The sequence below is a fragment of the Rutidosis leptorrhynchoides genome, chromosome 5, assembly GCF_046630445.1.
Source record: "Rutidosis leptorrhynchoides isolate AG116_Rl617_1_P2 chromosome 5, CSIRO_AGI_Rlap_v1, whole genome shotgun sequence".
In the NCBI taxonomy this organism is placed as follows: domain Eukaryota; kingdom Viridiplantae; phylum Streptophyta; class Magnoliopsida; order Asterales; family Asteraceae; genus Rutidosis; species Rutidosis leptorrhynchoides.
This window is the reverse complement of record NC_092337.1, coordinates 427,520,154-427,546,178: the sequence shown is the minus strand read 5'-3', so window position 1 is coordinate 427,546,178 and position 26,025 is coordinate 427,520,154. Positions and strand designations below refer to the sequence as shown.

The following is a 26,025-nucleotide window of genomic DNA, read 5'->3' as shown; positions in this document are numbered from 1 at the left end:
ATATTTCTTATCAAATTTATGTTTGATTATTTCATCTTAATCTATCAGTTGGATTTGTATGAACTCTTTCAATATTTAGGTTACCAATTTTCATCTAATTATGTTAATGTTTAATTTAAATCATCATCTCATTATTTTTATAGGTTTTGTTTCTTCAGGGTTTATCGAATTGATGCTTAAATAAATTGGTTTCTTCATCTGAATCAATAGGTTCGAGGCATACGTTCGATATCTGCAGATCCAAATAAACATGTCTTAATATTAAATACATGTTAACAATCTTCATCTCATTCCCTTTTTGTTTTTGTTTGTGTTTCTGTTGATGTTATGTTTATGTTTATATGAATATGTGATTCTGTTCCATTTTGTCTGTTATATGTTATTTAATTTCAATTTAAACGAATAATTTAAGCGGTTTTACATCAATGATAATGATACAGGGAGCCACAGATGGAGTAGACATTCCTCACCGTTAAAAAATGTTTGCTAGTTACAACAAGGATGGTAAGAGCCTTGATACTGAAGTCCAACACAAGTACATCTATGGTGGGCACCATTGGTGGGTACTTGAATGTGAGTTTTGTAAACTTTTTGCTGTTAAACTATGTTTTGTGGATTTATGAGTTTATTTACATCTGTCTGGCAGCATGACCGATACATACGTGTTCAATTCCATATCAAGACTTTATTTTATTGTAACGATCATAATCTTTTGGTGTTGTGTGACTTTATATGTTGAATCAATTTGGTCCGGAATAGATAGAAGCATTGTATCAATATGCAAAATTTCAGTTTAAGTGTGGGAATAACTCAAGAGCTGCTGATTACTTATACCAGTACCGAGCCTTGTGCACCAATGCTTAAAGGTGTTTGAGTGCTTATTGGGGAAAGCTAGCTGCTGAAATACTCATGCAGAATTGGGATATAGCCCTCGAAGAGTTTAAACGTTTGAAGGATATAATAGTCTCAAAGGTTGTTTTCACTGTTACTTTTTTTTTGAACGACAATATATATTAAACACGAAATGTCACCCTCAAAAAAGGGGAAGAAACACGATACAAACTAAACAATGAAGCACGAAACACGAACTATCTAAACACGACTGCAAAGCGAGCAACCAAAACGCGAACTATACAACTACAATAAAGCAAAAACTAGGAATGATACAAAGAGTGGTTTGGATTAGCTTTCCAAGTATCTCAATCGAAGATAACACCACGAACTCTTTTGGAGATCCACTCAAAGGAGGTGAGTTGCAACTCACTTAGAGCCATCGAGATGTTTCATTTTTTATTGCGGAACACCATATTATTTCGATATTTCCAAATGAGATACAACCCAATCCAACGAGTAGCTTGCCACGCCAATTTTCCAACTTTGGAGAAATTATTACTATCGGACGACTTGATGAGATCATTAATATTATTAACGTTGAAGCTTAATAGGAAATTCATGATTTGTTTGCTTATTTTTTAGAGATTGAATGAGATTTTCTTTTTATGTATTTTAGAACTTTACTTCTTCATTGAATCAAGTTTAAAGTAGGATATGGCTGATGCATTGGAGTTTGGTCATCATCTTCAACCATGATAATGGCAGAACACTGATTATCGACTTGTTTAATCCGGACAAGTAATATCCCTCTGAGATAATGTGTTACGTTTTTTATTCATTATTGTTTGAATTAAAGTTTGATCTGTTTGATAATAATGGAACGTGTTTTATTGGTACTTAAACGCCATTCAAACAAACGATCCATATCTTTTGCGTTACCTTGCTACTGCATTCATTGTTAAGAAGAAGAGAAAGCCACAATTTAAAGAATTCATCAAAGTCATTCAGCAAGAGCAACACTTTTCTACAGATCCAATCACAAAGTTTTTGGCATGTGTTCACAAAAGAAGATGACAGAGTGCGAAGACGTAAGGTGCTGACTTGTTCGATTTTACTTATTTTCCCACACAATAAGTGTTTTACATCATGCTAAACTTGCATGATGTACATGCATGTGATACTAAATGACCATTTGAAGACGTAAGGTGCTGACTTGTTCGATTTTACTTATTTTCCCACACAATAAGTGTTTTACATCATGCTAAACTTGCATGATGTACATGCATGTGATACTAAATGACCACTTTTTGGGCAAACGAGTCGAAGATAATAATTAAACAGACAGTGGCGATTTCAGAATGGAAACTCAATGGGGTCCTAAATTTTTTTTCAGTACTAATTATATTTGAATATTATTTTAGTGGTTGTTTACCTTCAAAAAACTACAAGTTCAGAAAAGATATTGGGTCTGAGTAGTTACATATAGTGGTGTCATATACAAGTTAAAGGAAAAACTATAAATTCGAAAAGGATATGGGGTCCTCCAGTTCAATTTAGTAGTGTCCTATACAATTTATAGGGTATTTTTTACTAATAATTTTCAAACTATCGGTGTCCCGTGACCCCACGGGACACTATATAAACTCGCCACTGTATACAGAGGTGCCAATGAAGGGTGAGTTTCTTGAGAATGCTCGTCTTTTTATATTCGAGAATCGAGACAAACTGCAGGATACATGAGCGCATTGATGTGAGGTACAAATTGTAACATCCCGATTTTCTTATATATGACTTAAGGTGCGTATTGTTACCTTGTAAACATTTAATATTAACCGGGATCAATTATGTATAGTTTAAGTGTTTATCGCGAAAGTTGTGTTATTTTCCTATATTTTGAAGCTCTTATGTTATCGCGGGTTATAAAGGTTGTGGGTATAAGTTCGATTGGTTAAAAGTGCAAGAAAATGTCCAAAAATCGAAGTCTAAAATGTGTGAGGCGCGCTTGTTAGGGTGTGAGGCGCGCACGTATGAAGAAAAAGTGACCAGTCAAAAATTACACTAGGTGCGCGGGGCGCACTTTCATGTGCGCGGCTCACAAAATTTACACTTGGTGCGCGGGGCGCGCATTATAGGTGCGCGGCTCACACAAATTACACTTGGTGCGCGGGGCGCGTATATAGCCGCGCACACCCCTGAATCAGCATACCTTTTTATTTTGTAATTTAAAAGAAGGGTATGTTAGTCTTTTCACTTGGTGGCCGGTTTTGGGAGTCAAAAGCTGGTTCAAGCTTATCCAAAACTCATTCTTCACATTTTCATTTAATTAAAATCAAATCTAGAGAGAGAGATTGAGTTTTAGAGTGAGAGAGCTCATTTTGGAAGGGAAGAAGGCCAAATCTTGTCCAAGTCCGAGTGTTAAAGTTGTTCCTTGCGTCTCTAGCTACATTTTGGTAGTCTTGGTAAGTCCTAACTCTATGATTTGAGTTTTAATTGGTTTATGGTTAGGGTTTTGGCCACTAGAGACTTGTATGACCCATTTGGGGTTAAAATGGGTGAACTTGGGTCATGTGATGAAAGGAAAACCCTAAATAGATGTAATCTAGGGTTTGGTCTTGTTTAATGAGAATTTTAAGTGTAAATTGTGTTGTTAAGCATCAAGACACTTGTTTAAAGTTGAAAGAGATGTTAATTGGGTCATGTTAGACTAAGTTTGTAAGTGTGAGTGTTATAATGGGTCAAATGGGTAATGTTGACCTAGTTTGGGTGAAATGGGTATGAATTACCCTAAGTTATGTTAATTGAAGTTAGTAAACTTTAATTCACTAGCTTTAGTGATTAAAGTTGGGTCTTGGCCAATTAAGGGCGGTTTTGGTGCGGTTGAGTCATTTAATGCGAATCGGGTCATTAAATGCTCAAGTATGTGTACTGTGGTTAATTCCACTAGTTGTGTAATTAAATGTGTACTTATGTAATAGGTACTTGCTTTGAAGCATTCGGAAGCATTAAATCACCACCGAGGTGTTAAGGTGAGTGGAATAATTATGCGTGTACGTATCTAATGTATTTATTTGCGTAGTATGAATGTGGCATTGTCGCGGTGTTTAAGACACCACATTCTAAGTAACGAGTAGTATTGTCGCGGTGTTTAAGACACTACTCATGGTTGATTGACATGTGGTATTGTCGCGGTGTTTAAGACGCCACATTGTCATGGGAGTGGAATTGTCGCGGTGTTCAAGACATTACTCATTGTTTTGATTGACGTGTGGATTCGTCGCGGTGTTTAAGACGTCACATTGTCATGAGGGTGAATTAGTCGCGGTGTTTAAGACATCACCCGGGGGAAATTAGTGATTACGCGGTGTTTAAGTAACACTAATGGATGTTATGAACTCCGGCGGTCTTTCGAGTACCGTTCCCTTGTATGATCGGGTAACCATGGATGTGTGAATGTGTATTTAGCATATTAAATTATGAACTATATGCTATTGTTGGTTGCTAGCTTCTTGTGAATTGTGGATAATAGTTTATGCATGATGTTTGCATGTTTGTCGAATTGCTAGCTCGTATGAGGTATTTGTAAGTGATTGCAAGTAAGTAGGTTATATATGAACATGTATAATTATTGCATTCACTAAGCGTTAGCTTACCCCTCTCGTTGTTTATCTTTTTAGATGCAGGTGCGAATAAGTGCAAAGGGGTTGTTGGGCACTAGATGTCCCTTGATGTTGCTTGTTGAAGCTTTTGAAGTTGGCCTAGCGTTTTGGGTAGTTTAGCCCCAAACCATGCTCGAAGTGTTGTTTGGATTAAAACTATCATTTTAATGGGTCGAACTTGTATTAAACTTAATTAATGGCCTTCGTGCCTTTTGTAAACATTTAGATTGTTGTATGTTTTAAATGGAACTTGGGGAGTGGTTTACATCGTTAATTGGCGCGTAAACGTGCATCATAAAAAAAAAATTATTGCATGGAATACGGGTTGGGTTGTTTCAAGTGGTATCAGAGCATGGTCTAAGGGATTTAGGCGACTTGAGATAGGTGCCTAGACTTAGACTTTATTGTGTGTACGCTTTATGCGGGACTTGTAGGACTTTGGGTCTAATCGGGAATTATTAGTATTTTAGTTTATGTGAACTAACCTTGTGCTAATGGTTTTGTGTTGGGTTTAGCAATCATCAAGCGAGATGAACGTGGTACTAGCAAGTTAATGCGACATGCTCGCGTAACAATGATTAGCTACCATTGTTACGGGTGCAAATCGTGTCAAACAAGTGATGTACGATGATTGTCGAGCAAGATGGGGTAGTGTGGTGTATGTGTACATACATTCGTGTTAAGTCCTTTTGCTTCGTCGTTTAATCCTTTTCGTTTTATAGAATGAAGACGAGAAATGGACCCGATGTTGATAACAGGGGTACGAGTGAGGACGTTGAGTTCACGGCCAAGGTTGAGGCCATCTTTAAACGTCAAAAGGCGGAGTTCCTCGAAGATGTTAAGAAAATGTTTCTAGATACGATTGACGAGCAATTAGTCAATGTAGTCAAGGAGCAAGTAAAGGCCGTTCTTCACGAAGATAATGTGGGAAGACGAGACTTTTACTATAAGAACTTCAAGGATTCTCAACCTCCCACCTTTGAAGGTGAAAGAGACCCTCTTAAGAGTGCCCGATGGATCTCCGATATGGAGGGGGCTTTCCGTACTTGTGAATGTCCTCTCGATAAGAAGACAAGGTACGGGTGTAGTATGTTAAGGGCGATGCTAAATTGTGGTGGGACGCGAAGATCCAACTATATGGCGAAGAACAATGCATGGAATTCACTTGGGATGAATTCAAGAAAGAGTTTTTCGATGAATACCGAACTCCGGCCGATCTTACTAGGCTTAAGGACGAGTTACGTTCCTTGAGGCAAGGGTCGATGGATTTGAACACTCTCAAATTCGTGTTTTTGTCTAAGACCCAATTTTGCCCGGAGTATGTCGGGAATGATAAGATGTTGAAAGAAGATTTCTATCGGATCTTGAATGATAGTTATCAAGAGAAGATAAGTGTGAATGTAGTGAAAAGTTTTGATGAGTTGTTTAACATGGCCAAAGGTTTTGAGGCACTTGTGTTGAGAAAAAGTGGCTTTACCTTGGGCAAAAAGAAGTTTGAAGCTACTAGTCAATAGAATTTTTCTAACAAGAAGTATAAGAAGGGCTCCGAGAGTGTTGGAAGCGTGAAGAAAGGTGCTTCGGGGGATTTTCCTTATTCTTGTCACAATTGTGGGCGAAGGGGGCATATGGCCCGTGATTGCACCAAACCATCTTCTACAACCAAACTCACTTGTTATAATTGTGGTAAGGAAGGGCACAAGAAGCCGGGATGTCCCGATTTTAATAATGATAATGTTAAGAGGTTAGAGAAGGCGACGGGTACGACCCGGGGGCGAAACTATTTGATGACCAATGATGAGGCCAAGCATTCCAATGAAGTTGTCTTAGGTACTTTCATGGTTAATTCTAATCCGGCAAGGATATTATTTGATAGCGGTGCTAATTTGTCTTTTGTGTCGCCTCGATTTGTGCCTAAGTTAAATAAACCGCTAGTTAAGTTGAGTCATCCAGTAGAAGTTGAAATAGCGGATGGCAAGATGGCGCTAGTGGTTGATGTGTGTGAAAATTGTAATATTGTGTTTGGTACCGAAACGTTTAAAATCGATCTCATCCCGATGACTTTGGGTGAGTTTGATATTGTTGTTGGTATGGATTGGCTCGATCGTTATAGAGCCGATATTGCATGCCATGATAAGTTCATTCGTGTCAAGACCCCAAGTGGGGGAGAGTTGATTATTCATGGCGACAAACGAAGAAGACTCGTGCCATTATGCACTTATGCACGGGCGCGACGTTTTCTCAAGAGTGGTGGTATATGTTATCTTGCTCATGTAGTTGATACTCGTGATGAGCCACCGCCTATTCGTGAAGTCCCAGTGGTTAATGAATTTGAAGATGTTTTTCCGGATGAATTACCGGGTGTCCCGGCGGAAAGACAAGTAGAATTTCGCATTGAGTTGGTTCCGGGAGCTACTCCCATTGCTAAAACTCCTTATCGTTTAGCGCCGACAGAAATGCAAGAGTTGTTAAATCAAACCCAAGAGTTACTTGAGAAGGGTTTTATTCGACCGAGCTCCTCGCCATGGGGTGCTCCGGTTTTGTTTGTGAAAAAAAAAGATGGTAGTATGCGGATGTGCATCGATTATCGGGAGTTGAACAAAGTGACGATCAAGAATCGTTATCCATTGCCTCGGATTGACGATTTGTTTGACCAACTCCAAGGTGCAACGTATTTTTCTAAGATTGACCTACGGTCCGGCTATCATCAAGTGCGGGTCCGTGAGGAAGACATAGAGAATACGGCTTTTCGAACTCGTTACGGGCATTTTGAGTTTGTAGTTATGCCTTTTGGTCTTACGAATGCACCGGCGGCATTCATGGATCTTATGAACCGGGTGTGCCAACCTATGTTGGACAAGTCGGTAATTGTGTTCATCGACGACATACTTGTTTATTCTAAGAGTATGAAGGAACATGAGCACCATTTGCGTGAAGTGTTGAAGACATTGCGGAAGGAGAAGTTGTATGCAAAATTCTCCAAATGTGAATTTTGGCTAAGGGAAGTTCAATTCCTTGGCCATATTGTGAATCAGGAAGGTATTCAAGTAGACCCGGAGAAGATAGAAACGGTGAAGAGTTGAGGACAACCGACTACGCCTACGGAAATCCGAAGTTTTCTCGGGTTGGCCGGTTATTACCGTCGGTTTATCCAAGACTTTTCCAAGATTGCTTCTCCTTTGACTAAATTGACGAGGAAGAACGTAAGATTCAATTGGGAGAACGAGCAAGAAATCGCTTTTCAATTGTTAAAAGAGAAATTGTGTCAAGCCCCGGTGTTAGTGTTGCCGGAAGGGGTAGAAGACATGACGGTTTATTGTGATGCTTCTTTAAATGGGCTCGGGTGTGTTTTGATGCAAAGAGGTAAAGTCATCGCTTACGCCTCTCGACAATTAAAGGAACACGAAAAAAGATACCCGACTCATGATCTTGAATTGGCGGCGGTGGTTCATGCGTTGAAAATTTGGCGTCACTACTTATATGGTGTCAAGTGTAAGATTTATTCGGATCATAAGAGTTTGAAACATCTCTTTAGTCAACGAGATTTGAATTATCGTCAACGTAGGTGGATGGATGTGGTAAAGGATTATGATTGTGAAATACTTTATCATCCGGGTAAGGCGAAAGTGGTCGCGGATGCGTTGAGTAGAAAGAGTCAACATCCGGCAATACGAGTAGGGTCGTTACGCATGATCATCACTAACGATTTCCTTGTAAAGCTTGGTGAGATTCAAATAGAGGCGTATGTTCACAACAAGCATGAAGAGCGGATTGTGGGACAAACGGAGTCCATTACTATGGGCTCGCGTGGTTTATTATCATTTCAAGGAAGAGTGTGGGTACCTAAGATGGGTGGTAACCGACAAGTGCTACTTGATGAAGCACATAAGTCAAAGTATTCTATTCATCCGGGTGCAACAAAAATGTACTATGATTTGAGGAAAGATTATTGGTGGCCCGGTATGAAACGTGATGTGGTTAAGTATGTTGAACAATGCGTCACGTGTTTGCAAGTTAAATCCGAACACCAAAAGCCGTATGGTAAGTTACAACCATTGGAAGTCCCGAAATGGAAATGGGAGCACATTACCATGGACTTCATTACCAAGTTACCAAAGACGTCGAGGACCCAATATGATACGATTTGGGTGATAGTTGATAGATTGACGAAGAGTGCCTTGTTTCTTCCCATTCGGGAAACGATATCATCGGAGACTTTATCCAAGTTGTTTATCAAGGAGGTGATATCGAGGCATGGGGTTCCTATATCTATTGTTTCGGATCGAGATACTCGTTTCACGTCTCGATTTTGGAACAAGTTTCATGAAGATATGGGTACTCAATTGAAAATGAGCACGACATATCATCCTCAAACAGACGGTCAAACCGAGCGTACGAACCAAACGTTGGAGGATATGTTAAGGGCGTGTATTATTGATTTTGGTGGTAGTTGGGATGAGCACTTACCATTGGTGGAATTCTCGTACAATAATAGTTACCACACTAGTATTGGAATGCCACCTTATGAGATGCTCTATGGGCGTAGGTGTCGAACTCCCATTTGTTGGGGAGAAGTGGGTCAACAAGAGATTGGGAGTTCCGATTTGGTTTTGGAGACGAATAGTAAAATTGAGATGATTCGGGCTCGACTTAAAGCGGCGCAAGATCGACAAAAGTCTTATGCCGATAAAGGTAGGAGAACGATTGAGTTTCAAGAAGGTGACATGGTGATGCTTAAGGTTTCTCCATGGAAGGGTGTTATCCGGTTTCGGAAACGAGGAAAGTTAGCTCCTCGGTTTATTGGTCCTTTCAAGGTTTTGGCACGTGTTGGTGATGTTGCTTATCGACTAGAGTTACCATAAGAACTTGCGGGAATTCATAACACATTTCATGTTTCCCATCTTCGTAAGTATCTTGCGGATGACTCGACTTGGGTGCCGTTAGATGAGATTACGTTGAATAATAAGTTAGAATATGCCGAAGAGCCGATTGCAATCCTTGATGAGAAGGTTAAAATGTTGCGGAACAAAGAAGTTAGAACTTTCAAGGTGCAATGGCGACATCGAAAGGGTTCCGAATTTACGTGGGAATCCGAAGAGTTTGTTTTGGTTTATCTCCCGGCTTGTCATGCGGCTTGGATCGCGAGGACGCGCTCCGATTCAAGTGGGGGAGAGTTGTAACATCCTGATTTTCTTATATATGACTTAAGGTGCGTATTGTTACCTTGTAAACATTTAATATTAACCGGGATCAATTATGTATAGTTTAAGTGTTTATCGCGAAAGTTGTGTTATTTTCCTATATTTTGAAGCTCTTATGTTATCGCGGGTTATAAAGGTTGTGGGTATAAGTTCGATTGGTTAAAATTGCAAGAAAATGTCCAAAAATCGAAGTCTAGAATGTGTGAGGCGCACTTGTTAGGGTGTGAGGCGCGCACGTATGAAGAAAAAGTGACCAGTCAAAAATTACACTAGGTGCGCGGGGCGCACTTTCATGTGCGCGGCTCACAGAATTTACACTTGGTGCGCGGGGCGCGCATTATAAGTGCGCGGCTCACACAAATTACACTTGGTGCGCGGGGCGCATATATAGTGTGCGCGGCGCGCACACCCCTGAATCAGCATACCTTTTTATTTTGTAATTTAAAAGAAGGGTATGTTAGTGTTTTCACTTGGTGGCCGGTTTTGGGAGTCAAAAGCTGGTTCAAGCTTATCCAAAACTCATTCTTCACATTTTCATTTAATTAAAATCAAATCTAGAGAGAGAGAGATTGAGTTTTAGAGTGAGAGAGCTCATTTTGGAAGGGAAGAAGGCCAAATCTTGTCCAAGTCCGAGTGGTAAAGTTGTTCCTTGCATCTCTAGCTACATTTTGGTAGTCTTGGTAAGTCCTAACTCTATGATTTGAGTTTTAATTGGTTTATGGTTAGGGTTTTGGCCACTAGAGACTTGTATGACCCATTTGGGGTTAAAATGGGTGAACTTGGGTCATGTGATGAAAGGAAAACTCTAAATAGATGTAATCTAGGGTTTGGTCTTGTTTAATGAGAATTTTAAGTGTAAATTGTGTTGTTAAGCATCAAGACACTTGTTTAAAGTTGAAAGAGATGTTAATTGGGTCATGTTAGACTAAGTTTGTAAGTGTGAGTGTTATAATGGGTCAAATGGGTAATGTTGACCTAGTTTGGATGAAATGGGTATGAATTACCCTAAGTTATGTTAATTGAAGTTAGTAAACTTTAATTCACTAGCTTTAGTGATTAAAGTTGGGTCTTGGCCAATTAAGGGCGGTTTTGGTGCGGTTGAGTCATTTAATGCGAATCGGGTCATTAAATGCTCAAGTATGTGTAATGTGGTTAATTCCACTAGTTTTGTAATTAAATGTGTACTTATGTAATAGGTACTTGCTTTGAAGCATTCGGAAGCATTAAATCACCACCGAGGTGTTAAGGTGAGTGGAATAATTATGCGTGTACGTATATAATGTATTTATTTGCGTAGTATGAATGTGGCATTGTTGCGGTGTTTAAGACACCACATTCTAAGTAACGAGTAGTATTGTCGCGGTGTTTAAGACACTACTCATGGTTGATTGACATGTGGTATTGTCACGGTGTTTAAGACGCCATATTGTCATGGGAGTGGAATTGTCGCGGTGTTCAAGACACCACTCATTGTTTTGATTGACGTGTGGATTCGTCGCGGTGTTTAAGACGCCACGTTGTCATGAGGGTGAATTAGTCGCGGTGTTTAAGACATCACCCGGGGGAAATTAGTGATTACGCGGTGTTTAAGTAACACTAATGGATGTTATGAACTCCGGCGGTCTTTCGTGTACCGTTCCCTTGTATGATCGGGTAACCATGGATGTGTGAATGTGTATTTAGCATATTAAATTATGAACTATATGCTATTGTTGGTTGCTAGCTTCTTGTGAATTGTGGATAGTAGTTTATGCATGATGTTTGCATGTTTGTCGAATTGCTAGCTCGTATGAGGTATTTGTAAGTGATTGCAAGTAAGTAGGTTATATATGAACATGTATAATTATTGCATTCACTAAGCGTTAGCTTACCCCTCTCGTTGTTTATCTTTTTAGATGCAGGTGCGAATAAGTGCAAAGGGGTTGTTGGGCACTAGATGTCCCTTGATGTTGCTTGTTGAAGCTTTTGAAGTTGGCCTAGCGTTTTGGGTAGTTTAGCCCCAAACTATGCTCGAAGTGTTGTTTGGATTAAAACTATCATTTTAATGGGTCGAACTTGTATTAAACTTAATTAATGGCCTTCGTGCCTTTTGTAAACATTTAGATTGTTGTATGTTTTAAATGGAACTTGGGAAATGGTTTACATCGTTAATTGGCGCGTAAACGTGCATCATAAAAAAAAAATTTATTGCATGGAATACGGGTTGGGTTGTTTCACAAATTCATTTTGTTGACATGGGGTACAAATTCATTTTTATAAATATATTCCACAATTATAAAGAGATTGTCTGTTTTTTGATTTATCACATCACATGGATGAAATTCACAAGCTTAGGTTTGAAATATTTTGTAATTTGGAGTAGTTTTGGGAAAGTCACTTACATGGATGAATGATTCCAACTTGTAAGTTGTCTCTTGGTTTATCATGCATTTTTTTTTCTAACCTATTGGTTTGTCTCTTGATTACAGAGCCATTTTATGTTGGATTTAAGGTATGCTTCCTTGGCATGGCATGCAGTCTGGCCATTCGGGTAATGCGACATGTGTTTTATCTTAAGTCTTAAATTGCATCCCGAGTGATACAAGAGATTGGAACACTTTGGTACCAAACTAAAAGGATTTTATATAAAACTAACAACAAATTTTTCTAAATCAATCTTTTTCTTTACTTACACATGTTGGTAGAAAAGTCTTTGCTCAAAGACATGGAATTCCTCAACCTATTGATAGAACCAAGTTGGAATCGTTTCAGAAGCTTGGTGACACATTCACTTTCATGGAGTTTAATTTTATGTAATTGTTGTCGTCAATTGAGCAAAATATGTTATAATTAAAAGTTGATACTAGTTTATAATCCGCGAATTCACTGAACAAAAACATGGTTAATATTAAAAAAAATAACGCAAAAGTATATACGAAATTGAAATTTTACAATCATATAGTAAATCAATATTATATAATATTGAAAGGTCTATGCAATAAATCATATCAACTACTTATATTTATATAAAGTATAGTTAGTTAGTTACTAATATAATATCGTAAGAAAGCAAACCCATGGCACACTTCAGATTTCACGAACTCAACCTCCAATAGATTATACATTCTGATTAATGTAAATGGCATACATACCCGTTTAAGCATAGTCGCTCGTCTAAGGTTTCGGGACAAGAGGAGAGGCGGTTTCGAGTGCTCATGTGCCAATTTTGGGTGAGGTAATGCTAATTGATCCTCCGTAGTTGATGAACCTCTTTCAGAGCCTGTTACTCGTAAGTCAAAAGAATTCTATGCCCATGGAAAAAAGGATTTCAATGCTGATTTATGGCCGGCCAAACGAATGAGACTTGTTCACCGACGGAAAGAGAGAGTGCTAACCCGAAGCACCGTCCCCCCTACTATCCAAATTGACTTACCCAATTGACTTACCGACTCTCCCGCTGCTGCTGCTGCTACTGCTCGGAAGAGAAGACCCTGGGTCCTTATGAATGCCACAGCCAGAGAGAAAGAAGCAAGACAAACTTATCTCAGATGCATAGAATCTTCCTTGATTCCGTCATGCTTGGAAATTGAAATCACTCCACCTTGCCCGGTGAACTGCTAACGGGCTACTGTCTTTCTTGAACAGAACGAGAGGAATACCTTACACGAGTATAAAGGACCAGGCCAAAGAAGCAATAAACTGACCTACATAGTGAGTTTAAACAGGCGATAAGCCGATTACATTGCTACCTGAAAAGCGAGCGCTAATGGAGTTAAAGCAATAAATAAACCAATACCTCTCTCCTCTTGCTAAAAGGGGGAATAAAGTACTACTACCGAGTTTAAAGCAAAGAAGGGGGATGAGGAAGTTCCAGGTTGGAGCTCAAACCTATAGTTAAGGGAATGCCATCCGAAGCTAACTACAATATTAGAGTGATACTAGTTATAAGGGCCTACTGATCAGAAGAGGCTATACGAAAGCTTTCTCTAGCAGGTAGAATTAGGAACTATAAGAAGAAGAGAAAGTCCTTATTTATTCGATTTGCCCAGAATCAGTTCTCCTTCGTCTTTCTTTCGATGATCAGACCTAAAAAAGGCAGGCTTTCTAATTCCAATGTTGGGGAAATTCCCCCACCCAAAAAGCGTAGAGCCTTAGTGACCCGCGTGTCATAAGCTGGTAATCAGTGAAAGAGCAAGAACTTTCTGGTGAAAGACCTGAACTCGAACTCAGTAGGAAGACGCACGACAGAAGCTTCCCGAGCTGCTGCCTTTACCTTAAATGCTTTAAAGGAGGGGTCGCTAGCACATTAGAATGCGAGTTCGGATGCTGGAATCAAAAAATGATCAATTTCAAATGGTACGAAACTAAAAGGATTTTATATAAAACTATCAACAAATATTTCTAAATTAATCTTTTTCTTTGCTTACACATGTTGGTAGAAAAGTCTTTGCTCAAAGACATGGAATTCCTCAACCTATTGATAGAACCAAGTTGGAATCGTTTCAGAAGCTTGGTGACACATTCACTTTCATGGAGTTTAATTTTATGAAGCCGTTGAGTTCTTGCCCTGGGAAAGCTAATGTAGTAACTTAATAGTTGGCTTGATTTGACTCTGCTGCCCCTACAAAATGCCATTTACATTAATCATAATGTATATCTATTGGAGGTTGAGTTCATGAAATCTGAAGTGTGCCATGGGTTTGCTTTCTTACGATATTATATTAGTAACTAACTAACTATACTTTATATAAATATAAGTAGTTGATATGATTTATTGCATAGACCTTTCAATATTATATAATATTGATTTACTATATGATTGTAAAATTTCAATTTCGTATATACTTTTGCGTTATTTTTTTTAAATATTAACCATGTTTTTGTTCAGCGAATTCGCGGATTATAAACTAGTATCAACTTTTAATTGTAACATATTTTGCTCAATTGACGACAACAATTAAATGTATTTGTATATGTATTTTATTTTATTACGTTATATTTATTTATATTTATTAAAAGCTTTGATGATTCAATTTAAATATTTAACAATAGTAATAGTAATATTTCAATTATTTGTTTTAAATATTTAGTGAATACTGTCTGATTGAGGATATAAATGAATGAATTATATTAAAATTAAAATTAAATGGATTGGATATTCATATGAATTTAGAAATGCATGAATGAATTGGAATATCGGATATTGATATATGATAACTCGGATCCATATTCAATGTATTTATCCCTAGTTGCACTTAATAAGTTAAAAAAGATAAATATGAAGTTGTTTTTCTTTTATTCAATCATTTGACGTGTCTAGTTTCTACAAAGATATTTTGGAGGGAGATGCGAATCTCAAAGTGGTGGCTCTTGAACCGTAAATCCAATTTCCTCTGCTCCAAATCATCATCGACAACTTGACACGACCACAACAAAACACCTAACATTCACACTTTTACGTATTTCTCTTCACTTTTATTACACTCACTTTTGTCCCCTGTTTCTCAACTCAAACATTACACACTCACAAAATTAATTAAACCCATCTCAATCTCAAAAAACATAAAAAAATCATAACTTTTTACTAAGCATGAAGCCTGGTAGATTACTAACCACAAATCCCTCAAGACCCAATCTTTTCACATCACCAAAATTGGGTTCAAATGTTTCTTGGGTGTATGGCCGTTTCCGGCCGCCGGGTGTTAAATTTCCGGTGGCATGTATGGCCACCAGCTCTACACATGATACCAAGACGACTGCCTCACCGGCTAACATCGCCGACGTTGGTTCTTCCGGTATCTTACACGTGTCCCCTTCTACCCGAAATTCACAGATTTGGGAGGAAATTATAGAAAAGGTTATTTTTTTTTAAAAAATAGTATATTTTTAGTTTTGATGATAATTGTGTTCAAGATTATATAATTTCTTTTTGTGGGTGTGTAGGTAATTTATAATTGTAGATTCATGGCTCTATTAGCAGTTATGGGATCTTTGATTGGATCTTTTTTATGTTTTATAAAGGTATGTTTTTCATTCCTCTTTAAGAAATTTGATGATACTGCAATCTTGAATTCTTGATTATAAATTATTACTGTACTTTTTTTTTTTTTTTTTTTTTTTGGTGTGATGTTTGTCTATTATGATAAATAGGGTTGTACATATGTTGTTGCATCATATCAAGAATACATTGTGAGACATGGGAAAGGGATTTTCATGCTGGTGGAAGCCATTGGTAAGCAATTTTGCACTTATATATATATATATATACGGAGTATATATTTAGGATTTGTTATGATAAACTTAAAGTCATAAAATCTTACCATTTTGATGAGTTTGCGCGACTAGTGCTGGTATTTGTCGTTGCTTCTAATATCCCGCAACTATTTTTCTATGGATATTTTCTTAATCTCCTTCACTTTTTAACTAGCTTATTAACTATAACCTCCATGTTACAACTACAGTAAGAAGTAGAAAGTATATATCTATTAAAAGAATTTTGGATAACGAATTGACGATAGAGTGGATATCGACAAATGAGGGGTTGAGTTCCACCTGTTTTATTGTTCTTACCTAAATATGAACCCAATAAGGCCAAAATGAATGATGCATCCCACTTCTGTTTATAAATGAAGTGTCCTGCTCTCTTGCTTGCTGATAAGTGATAACATCTAAGCAACCATAAAAATGTGTGCATCTATTATGCACAGTTTGCATACTTTATCAACTCCATTAACCAACTATATACGTGTGTCTACGTGTATATACGTATGCACATATGAGACTTACTGATATTGTTTATGTTAGGTAGGGTCTGTATGGTTAATGGGTTGTGGAGATCAACGGTCTAATTATAAATAGGTACCTTTGTTGTTTCATCTATGTGTCCCAATAAAGCTTCTTTGCTACTTTAAAAGGAAGGACCTGAGAAAATAACAAGGATATCATTTCAAATTATCATATCCAAGGGCCTTTTTTTCCCAATCAAGTGAGTAGTGAGGTTTTCCCTGTTCGGAACCCGGAAGGGCGAGAATTTTTACTCGGGTGTACGTGGTCTAACCAGATTAATCTGTTACCATTTCCAAACCCTTCCTTGACCACCACAAGATTTGAACATGAGACCTCTTACAAGGATCTCAGGGTAAGTGGTGAATGATAGACTGTTGTTTGTGTCTTGTGCTAAATAAACCGTCTAAGCAACAAAAAAGGCCATCCTGTTTTTTTTTTTTTTTTTTTGAATTGCAAACACATACCCTTTTGTCCACAACGGGACTCGAACTCATAAGCTCAAGGTTGATGCCTTGATACCGCTATACCAGAAATCCTTTGGTCAAAAAAGACCATCTTAGTCTTACGCTTGAAGTAACCGTTGAATGAAAATGACTATTCATAAATGAATATGATGAAAATTTTGGAGTATATATATTTCAACTTATCTATATCACATTCAAGTTAAAAGCAGGGCCGTCTAACTCTTAACATTTCGTATTTTAAACAACTTACCAAGTTACCAGTCAAGGATTTATAAAGGTATCGAATTCTTGCATTGTTCCAAGTCTACTTGGCTGTTCAACGTCGACATATGTATCATGTTCTTTTTTCTTTTTCGTGCACACCTTTTTCGACTATATTTATATATTTATGGTTTTTTTTCTACCAGATGTGTATCTTCTTGGAACAGTCATGTTGGTTTTCGGCATGGGTCTCTACGAGCTTTTTATCAGCAACTTGGATATTGCCCAATCTACATCAGACGAATCATCATCTCACAAATCTAATTTCTTCGGCTTATTTGTTCTGAAGGTCAGCATTCACAGTTATTTCGTTTTTCTAGTTACGTTGACTTATTTGACTGATCATATTCTACTTACTGAAACGTTTCAGGAAAGGCCCAAATGGTTAGAAATAAAATCTGTAAACGAACTCAAAACTAAACTTGGTCATGTGATAGTGATGCTTCTACTTATCGGCTTATTTGAAAAAATCAAAAAGGCGGCAATATTAACCTCTACAGATTTACTCTGTTTCTCGGGCTCGATACTACTATCTTCATGTTGCTTGTATCTGCTCTCAAAGCTTCACTAAAAGTCTAAAAGTACATCAGGGTTGACTCAATTGGCTGTATGTAAATGTAAACTGTTGCCTTTCAGGTGGTATTAGTTGCTTGGTGTTGTTATGGCATCTAATTATATTCTGCGAGTGAAACTGATGTACGTATACTAAATCTTTTAGAGTATATATGATATGCAATGTTGTAATTTTAAATGCTTTATTTATGTAGTTCACCCTTTTAGAGTATCTCTCATCATCATCTTCATCTTCATCATCCAAATCTACTTTCTCTCTATCGTCATTTTCATAGATGATCCCAATGCCTCAATTTTTGATTGTGCAGCTCAATCTAATTCACGACATAAGTGAATTAGACGATAATTGTTTAACATAAATGCGGATTTAAATCCAGATCGGGTTTGCACGACTACCGGAGATTAAACAATGCATCAAACCTTTACCCTCATGAATTTTGCGCTAAACTAAGATCCTCGGTGATACGTTTGACCAATTAGCACCATTCGTAGGACACTGCAACAAATTGCCTCGTGTTCATACTATCAAAACGAAAACGTGTTAGATCTGGCTCGTTTATTAAGTTCTCGATTTACGATTTGTTCAAATTTTTTAGTTAGTTTAGCATGAAAGCTTGTACTGAAGAAATTATAAAATTGTGGTCTAAATATGTGATTTAAGATCAGAAAAGTACACGAACTAACATTCTAATGAACATCTCATAAGAAAAAGAAATAAGAAATTAAAGAATGATACAAGTATCAGTGGTCTCTGTACAAGTGAAATTGATTTGACATGACTTTTCATTTAATTTAACATATCAATATGTTACGGTTTTACTGAGATTCAAGGTTTTATTCAGTGAGCACGAACATTTGGGTAAATTTTGTGGATCTTAAATGTGGTTCGTATAAGATCTATCTATCGATCTCATAAAAGGAAGGCCCAGTGGGCTACTATACCAGTGTCCTGCACGGTGCACCATGTAGTATTTTAATCGCATGACTCTATATATATAGCTGAATTTTATAATTTGATATTAAATTTTAGAATTCTGGCATTCTGTTAACGCCAGTATCAAGTGTTCTCTCGTACAAATCATTAACTTCCATCATGAAAATAACATGTACCGCAATGTACAATAATTTAATGTGTACTAACGATAGCGCTAAAGGCTTGTAGCAAAATCCTAAATTTTAAAGTACAACATTCATTTATTTATCTTCACTTTACACTTTATTTGCAACTCATTCCTTGCATATTTTGTGAAATCATGGAAGATATTAATGATTTAATAGATTGAGTTACAAGATTTCATATTCATCGGTTAACCAAACTTAATAAGAAAGAATTTAAATCTAACTAAACTAGTGTAAATTAAGCTGGTTAAGTATTGACAAAAGATAATTACTTTACTATGCAATACAAATAATTAATTTTAATTCGCCCCCATAATATGAGCAAGATAAAGCCTACAACTTTATGATATTTCCTTTTATAATTACATTTTTTTTAGAACCGCCACAATTTTATAAAAAAAATAGCAAATAGCAAGGAGCTAGAAAATAAAAAAAAAAAGTTATAAAGGATTACAGAGTCAAGAATTTCAAACAGGAGCAAATTTCCTCCTACTTTTTAACCCATAAAAACGAAAATAATCTAACAAGGTCAAATAACTCATCCTTTTATAATTACAATTAACTAATTGTAATTTTAAATATATATATAGAATTTATTAGTGCCTAAGTTAATGCTCATTAAACACCCATAAACTTGTGTCCTTAAAGCACGTATTCATTTTCCCCATTCAAAGAAATATGATATATTGACGGTTAAATAACTTACGTAAAACTTAACGAAAAAAGCAACAGTAAACTATCGGATACAAAGAGCTTCATCAATGTAATTTTAAATAACAATTCATTGCCATCACACCAACAATGTACTCCTTCCGTATTAATTCTATTTTCCACTATTCCTTTTCAAGATGTACCAAATTAATTGTCGACTTTCATAAATAGATAAGAATGATGTAATAAAAGTTTTTTTGTAACCATACTTATACATATAAAACAAAAAGATAGATAAAGATAAGGGGTAGAACTGAAAAGTAAACAAAAAGTATACGTGACACTCATTTTTTTTTAAACTGTGTATTTTTTGTCTGGAAATAATAGATTTGGGAAGGAGGAAGTAATGATTTAGTGTTGATAACATCATTTCCAAGATATGTTTTTTTGTTCGGGGTACCCGCGAGCTCTTGTAAAGATTTCGGAGTTCAAATGTTCCACAAGTTTTTTGATATACTTATTAAGTAATTCAAACATTTGATAATACTATAATAGTGATTAAAGTTGATTGTTAGAATACTAGGAGTCGAGACATCGAACTCAGTGTCTAATTTTAGTGTCTTTCAAGACACTGAAATTTAACACTGAAATCAAAACATGAGAAATTGTTCATTGTCTAATTTATTATTTAAGTTATTTTTTAATACTTTTAGAATATTATTTAATTATTATATTTTATTCAATACATTTTTTTTATCTATTATTTAATTTATTAATAAAAACTATACATAAAAAATTTAACCCAATTTGATTAAAATAATCGCCCCATTTTTAAAAAAATTTGGCCACACTTTTTGGCCCAGATTTTTAGCTCATGTTTTAACTTAATTTAATAGTCCGTATTTTGGCCACACTTTTTGGCCGTAATTCAAACATTTGATAATAGTGATTAAAGTTGATTGTTAGAATACTAGGAGTCCAGGCACCGTTTCTAATTTTAGTGTCTTCCAAGATACTGAAATTTAAAACTGAAATCAAAACATGAGAAATTGTTCATTGTCTAATTTATTATTTAAGTTATTTTTAATACTTTTTGAATATTATTTAGTTGTTATATTTCATTCAATAAATTTTTTTTATCTTTTATTATTTAATTTATTAATAAAATAATATATATAAAAAAATTTAACCCAATTTGATTAAAATAATCGGCCCATTTTTAAAAAAATTTGACAACACTCTTTGACCTAGCTTTTTAACTCATGTTTTAACTTAATAAAAATGTTCGTATTTTGACCACAATTTTTGGCCCAGCTTTTTAGCCCATATTTTAACATAATAAAATAGTCCATATTCAATCAGCTGCAACTGCAAAAATAAGAACAAAAATAAAAAATAGAAGGAAAAAGAAAAAACACAAATATGGTTGATTCTTCAACGTCGATTGGGCGACGATGGCTGACAACGGCAAAGTTCGACTCCGATTTAACACAGGGACGGAGTCTACGATGCAACTTTCCCCGGCGTCGGATTTTGTTGACGGCAAAAAAATGTCACACTCCTTGTGCTCTTATGACCTTCCAATATATTTTCATTCGACTCTTTTTTAGGGTAAAAAATAAATATGTTAAATAACCTATTGGATGGGAGACCCACAAATTTCAAAAAGGCAAAGCCAATTGATTCTAAAGGTATAGCTCATCAAATCCTAGTGGCTCTAATTTAGAGCATCTAATTGTGTGGCCACGAGTCTAATTCCTTATTTGGAGAAGGTCCATACACATGGTATCTCCAAATATGGAAATATATTCTTCAATGATGATTCCTAGGTGCTTTTCCTTTTCTAAATTACGGAGTATATATAATCCTAAATTTACTTTTTTTTTTCTTCAAAAAATGAGGTGTCCAATCAAAAAGTAGAATTAGATCAACTGTTAAGCAACACTCAAAAGTTGAGGTGTCAGTAGTAAACGCCTCTAAGATCACATATAACACGGCTGTAGGGGTACTTGCTTTGACCTGGCATGACAAATGCTCTACAAACGTTTGTAATGAAGCGTCTCTAATGAAGCGTCTCTGTGTAATTTTGATTTTGAACAATACGTTTGTCAATGTGAAACACAAGAGAGAGGGGAAAAAAGGTGATGTAGTAAATGCTTATTGGTTGAGGTTATTTCTCTCTCCCAATTTTTATTACTCTCTTCGTCCCACTTGAAGTGTCTACATTTCTATTTAGAGATGTCTCATTACAAGTGTCCAATTTGTGTTTCAACCAATGAGAAGAGGTTATTCTGAAGAGAGAAAATTTCTGATTGGTGAAAAATGAAGTTAGTGGAATTTTCTAAAACTGTGTGCAAAAAGTAAGTGGACACTTGTAATGGGACGGAGGGAGTATTTATCTACCAATCAAACATGATTAAGTGTAGAGTTCTCTTGAGTTTTGTTCTACTTGTATCTTCAAAACGCAATATGTCTGGTAATGATGAGATTTACCTATAACTCAAAGATGTCTCATGTTACGGTCAACGTAGAATTCACCTAAAGTGTCACAAACTACTAGACTATATTGTGATAGTTAGAGAAAGAATATGTATTCAATATCATGGTGACTTAACGATTAGAAATTAAATGGGTATATTTTAAATATATAAAGAACTCGAATAAAGGAGCAATAACTCTCAATTAGAGAAACTTAATACGGAGTAACAACTTGTATGACTAGAATAAGAAAATGTAATTCTAATCTTTATTTAATGACAAAGAGATAAGTTCTTTAGTATCATTATTTTAATAATTAGTTAAATCAAATTGATTAAACAAAATCACATTGTACGACACTTTATAAAACATGCATATAAAAAACAACCATTGTGGCCGAAACAATTAGTCTTTACATCTTATATTAAGTGTGTGTAATTGTGTATTACTGTATAATATAATTTTACTCTCCAAAAAAGAAAAAAAAACGTGTAGGGTGTGTTTTACACTCTCTTCTAAGAAGTATTATTATTATTATTATACCTTTACAAAATCGATCATGACCATGGTAGGTCTGTTTGTGCTTATGTTAGTTGTAACGTGTGATATAAATTCAGTAGAAGCATCAAAAGCGCGAAAAATTCTTCCTCCAACTATGCCTATTCAAAAACCACCAACGATAAAGGTTGATCGATTTAAAAAGTATGAAAAGAAAGGTTACAGGCATACGTGTCCAGGACCAAGCCCTGGTGTTGGCCATGAAGACCCTCCGGGATCATGCATGTCAATCTAAAGGGCATGATCAACGTTACGACTTACAAGGGTAGTTGTCATGATATGATCAACTAGATGATATTACTATTATCATTCTCCTAAACATTTGCAAATAGCAAGCTAAAGAAAATAACTAATAATACGTGTTGTTATATATGTATTCCTATCTTTTAATTGAGTTCAAAGTTTTTAACTAATAAATTAAGAAGCTTAACATAAGATTTCTTTTGGGATGCAAAGAGCACAAAGAGTGGGGATAATGTCACCAACAATGTCTATCGAGAGATCACACCCTAATAAGTGGTGAGTGCGAATAGTGTTTTTAACAACACCTTCATTGATAGAAAATAATAATATTTTTAAGTTGAATATCTCATCTCATTTCTATAACAAACAAAATAAAAATAAAAAAATAACACGTATCTCATGCAACACTGCTCGAAGACACTGTTTGAAACATCGTCAGAGATATTGTTGGGTTTGGGACTTTGATTTACAGTCTTTAGAGTATAACATTATTGATAGCGATGTTCACTCCCGATGTTCTAATCGAGTTTCTTATGTAGCTTCTGTTAGATCGTTTCCAGGTCCACCACCGTGTACAACATATAAGCTCATGAGTTTCACATTACTTTAAAACCAATTGGTGATAGAGTGAGGTTCCCATAAGATGATATACATACATCTCTTTCTATTAGTTTTCCGATGTGGGACACTGAATCGATTAGCTCCAACAATCACCCCCTTAATCGATTCATTCCACGCTAGTTCTACGGACACGTTCAATACCATCTCGACTCACCCGAACCCCCAACATCTTCCTCAGTCACATCCACAGTCATCTCGGTTTGAACCTCCGCTACCATTCTGCACCGTCCTCACATCTGGGCTATAACCAGACTCGGATACCATTTGTTAGATCGTTTTCAGGTCCTCCATATTAGGATATATGTATATACACGTATACAGGAGCATACACACACGCATACAGGCTGTCAAATAGTTGTACAATATATTGTCTATAGATAGATTGATCTTGTATATCTCTTCCATATTTGTAGGATTGTTTGACCTATGTTTGTACCTATATAAATCGGCTATTGGCCACGAAAATAAGACATCGACAATTATTATCCTTCTCTGTATCTTACATGGTATCAGGCTATGTCACACCCCCAAATAGGGCCTGGGGTATTTGTGACTAATTATATCAAATCACAGTTGTATAAACGAGAACGACTATATATGAGACGTTTTATTGAGTTTTGCAGCGGAAGATAAATAGATTACATTGTATTTAGAATATTAAATGTCTTTGATTGATATGATATGTAATGAAGACTCCAAGCATAGCAAGCAATCATCATCAAAGCAGCAGATATACAGCGGAAGCAATATTTAAGTACCTGAGAATAAACATGTTTTAAAAAGTCAACACGAGGTTGAGTGAGTTCATAGGTTTGTCATAAATAATGATTTCAGTAATAGATATAGACCACAAGATTTAGTTTAAAGTTGATTGATACCCATCATATCAATCTAAAAAGAGTTGCTGTTTGTAATATCGCGACTAAACAGAATTTTACCCCGAGACACCTTGAACAGTCAGTGTCAGTTTGAATCATTATTATGTAACCAAAGACCAGAGGTCAAATGATTAGAGATGTTACTCTCAATAGCGCTATTCATAATAACTAAGTTTGCGTTCACCAAGCAATTAATGATATTACGGCTGGGATTTAGCATGACAAAGCACGTATTCAGCATAAAAGTTTGAGTACTTGTGTCTAACATGTAAAACAGTTATAAAAGTTGCGCATGTATTCTCAGCCCAAAATATAGATAAAGAGGGAGCTATGAAAACTCACGATACGATACGATAGTTTGTAGTAATTATGCGTATGATGGCACTGAACAAGTGTAGGGTTGTCCTCGGATTCACGAACCTATATCAAGTATATATATTAACACATATACTCGTAATCGAATAATATTATTTCAATTGTTTCATATATATATATATATATATATATATATATATATATATATATATATATATATATATATATATATATATTGGTAGGATCAAGAGGGAAGTAACCATTCGGGGGGAAGCGGGGGGAAGCAAAAACTTTTTTTTTTCGTTTTTTGAAAAATTTGTTCACGAACATTATAGATGAGATGAAAATATGAACATTTAGTAGAGACACTTTGTGATAAATGTTTTTATTTTGGCGAGAAAACGCTCGAAGAAGTAATATATAACAATTATCGTGTTTTTCGAGCGTATTTTGAGGTTTTAGCTATTGGGGTTTAGATATTAGGGTTTAGATATTAGGGTTTATAGGGTTTAGATATTAGGGTTTAGAAATTTAGGGTTTAGGGTTTAGATTTAGGGTTTAGATTTAGGATTTAGATTGAGTTTTTAACACGAACGGTTTAGGGTTTAGGGTTTAGGGTTTAGGGTTTGGTGTTTTGGGTTTATGGAATAAACCCAAAACACCAAACCCTAAACCCTAAACCCTAAACCCTAAACTCTAAATTAGGCTAAATTTTACTTCACAAAACATGAAAAAAAACGTTCATATTTTTCACGAACAATATTATCTTGAATGTTATTTTTGGCGATCGTTTTCCCGCCTAAATAATAACAATCATCACGAAGTGTCTCTTCTAAATGTTCATATTTTCGTGTGATCTTGATGCCGGAAAAAAAAATTCAAAAAAAATGAATTTTTTTTTTTTTTTGCTTCCCCCCGCTTCCCCCCGATTGGTTACTTCCCCATTGATCCTGCCCCTATATATATATATATATATATATATATATATATATATATATATATATATATATATATATATATATTCTATGTATAAGTATTTGTTTGATAAAATGACTTTAATAATGATAATGTATAAAGGATCGTATTATTTTGTAATAACAATAATAATAAAAATGATAGTAATAATAATAATTTTAAAAATAAAAGTTTTAATATTATTGTTAAGATAAAAATGTTAATAAAAATAATACTAAATAATAAGGATAATCATTTTAGTAATAATAATAATGATATCATTAATAAGAATACTTTTAAAATGATACTAGTACTAATAATAATGGTAATACTGTTAATCATAATGATAATAATAATACTTTAAAATGATAAAATTTGTAATACTTTTAATAATACTAATGATAATATTAATAATAATACTTACTATTAATACTAGTAATAATAATTTTAGTAGTAA

At 35.6% G+C, this 26,025-nt stretch overlaps 1 protein-coding gene and 1 pseudogene across 1 annotated transcript; both read left to right on the top strand.

Annotated features, from left to right (window-relative positions):
* Nucleotides 1-275: 275 nt before the first annotated feature.
* Nucleotides 276-14,260, top strand: LOC139850046 (eukaryotic translation initiation factor 3 subunit E-like; annotated as a pseudogene).
* A 718-nt stretch (nucleotides 14,261-14,978) lies between these two features.
* Nucleotides 14,979-17,947, top strand: LOC139847453 (uncharacterized). The gene is made up of 5 exons (XM_071837125.1): nucleotides 14,979-15,524; nucleotides 15,611-15,688; nucleotides 15,818-15,899; nucleotides 17,325-17,467; nucleotides 17,549-17,947. The coding sequence occupies exons 1-5, from the start codon at nucleotides 15,258-15,260 to the stop codon at nucleotides 17,747-17,749; spliced, it is 771 nt and encodes a 256-aa protein (XP_071693226.1). The 5' UTR covers nucleotides 14,979-15,257; the 3' UTR covers nucleotides 17,750-17,947.
* Nucleotides 17,948-26,025: the final 8,078 nt, after the last annotated feature.

Coding starts and splice junctions, on each gene's coding strand:
- LOC139847453 (XM_071837125.1), top strand. CDS start 15,258: ATGAAGCCTGGTAGATTACTAACCACAAATCCCTCAAGACCCAATCTT. Junction 15,525..15,610: donor GGGAGGAAATTATAGAAAAG/GTTATTTTTTTT, acceptor GTGGGTGTGTAG/GTAATTTATAATTGTAGATT. Junction 15,900..17,324: donor CATGCTGGTGGAAGCCATTG/GTAAGCAATTTT, acceptor TTTTTCTACCAG/ATGTGTATCTTCTTGGAACA.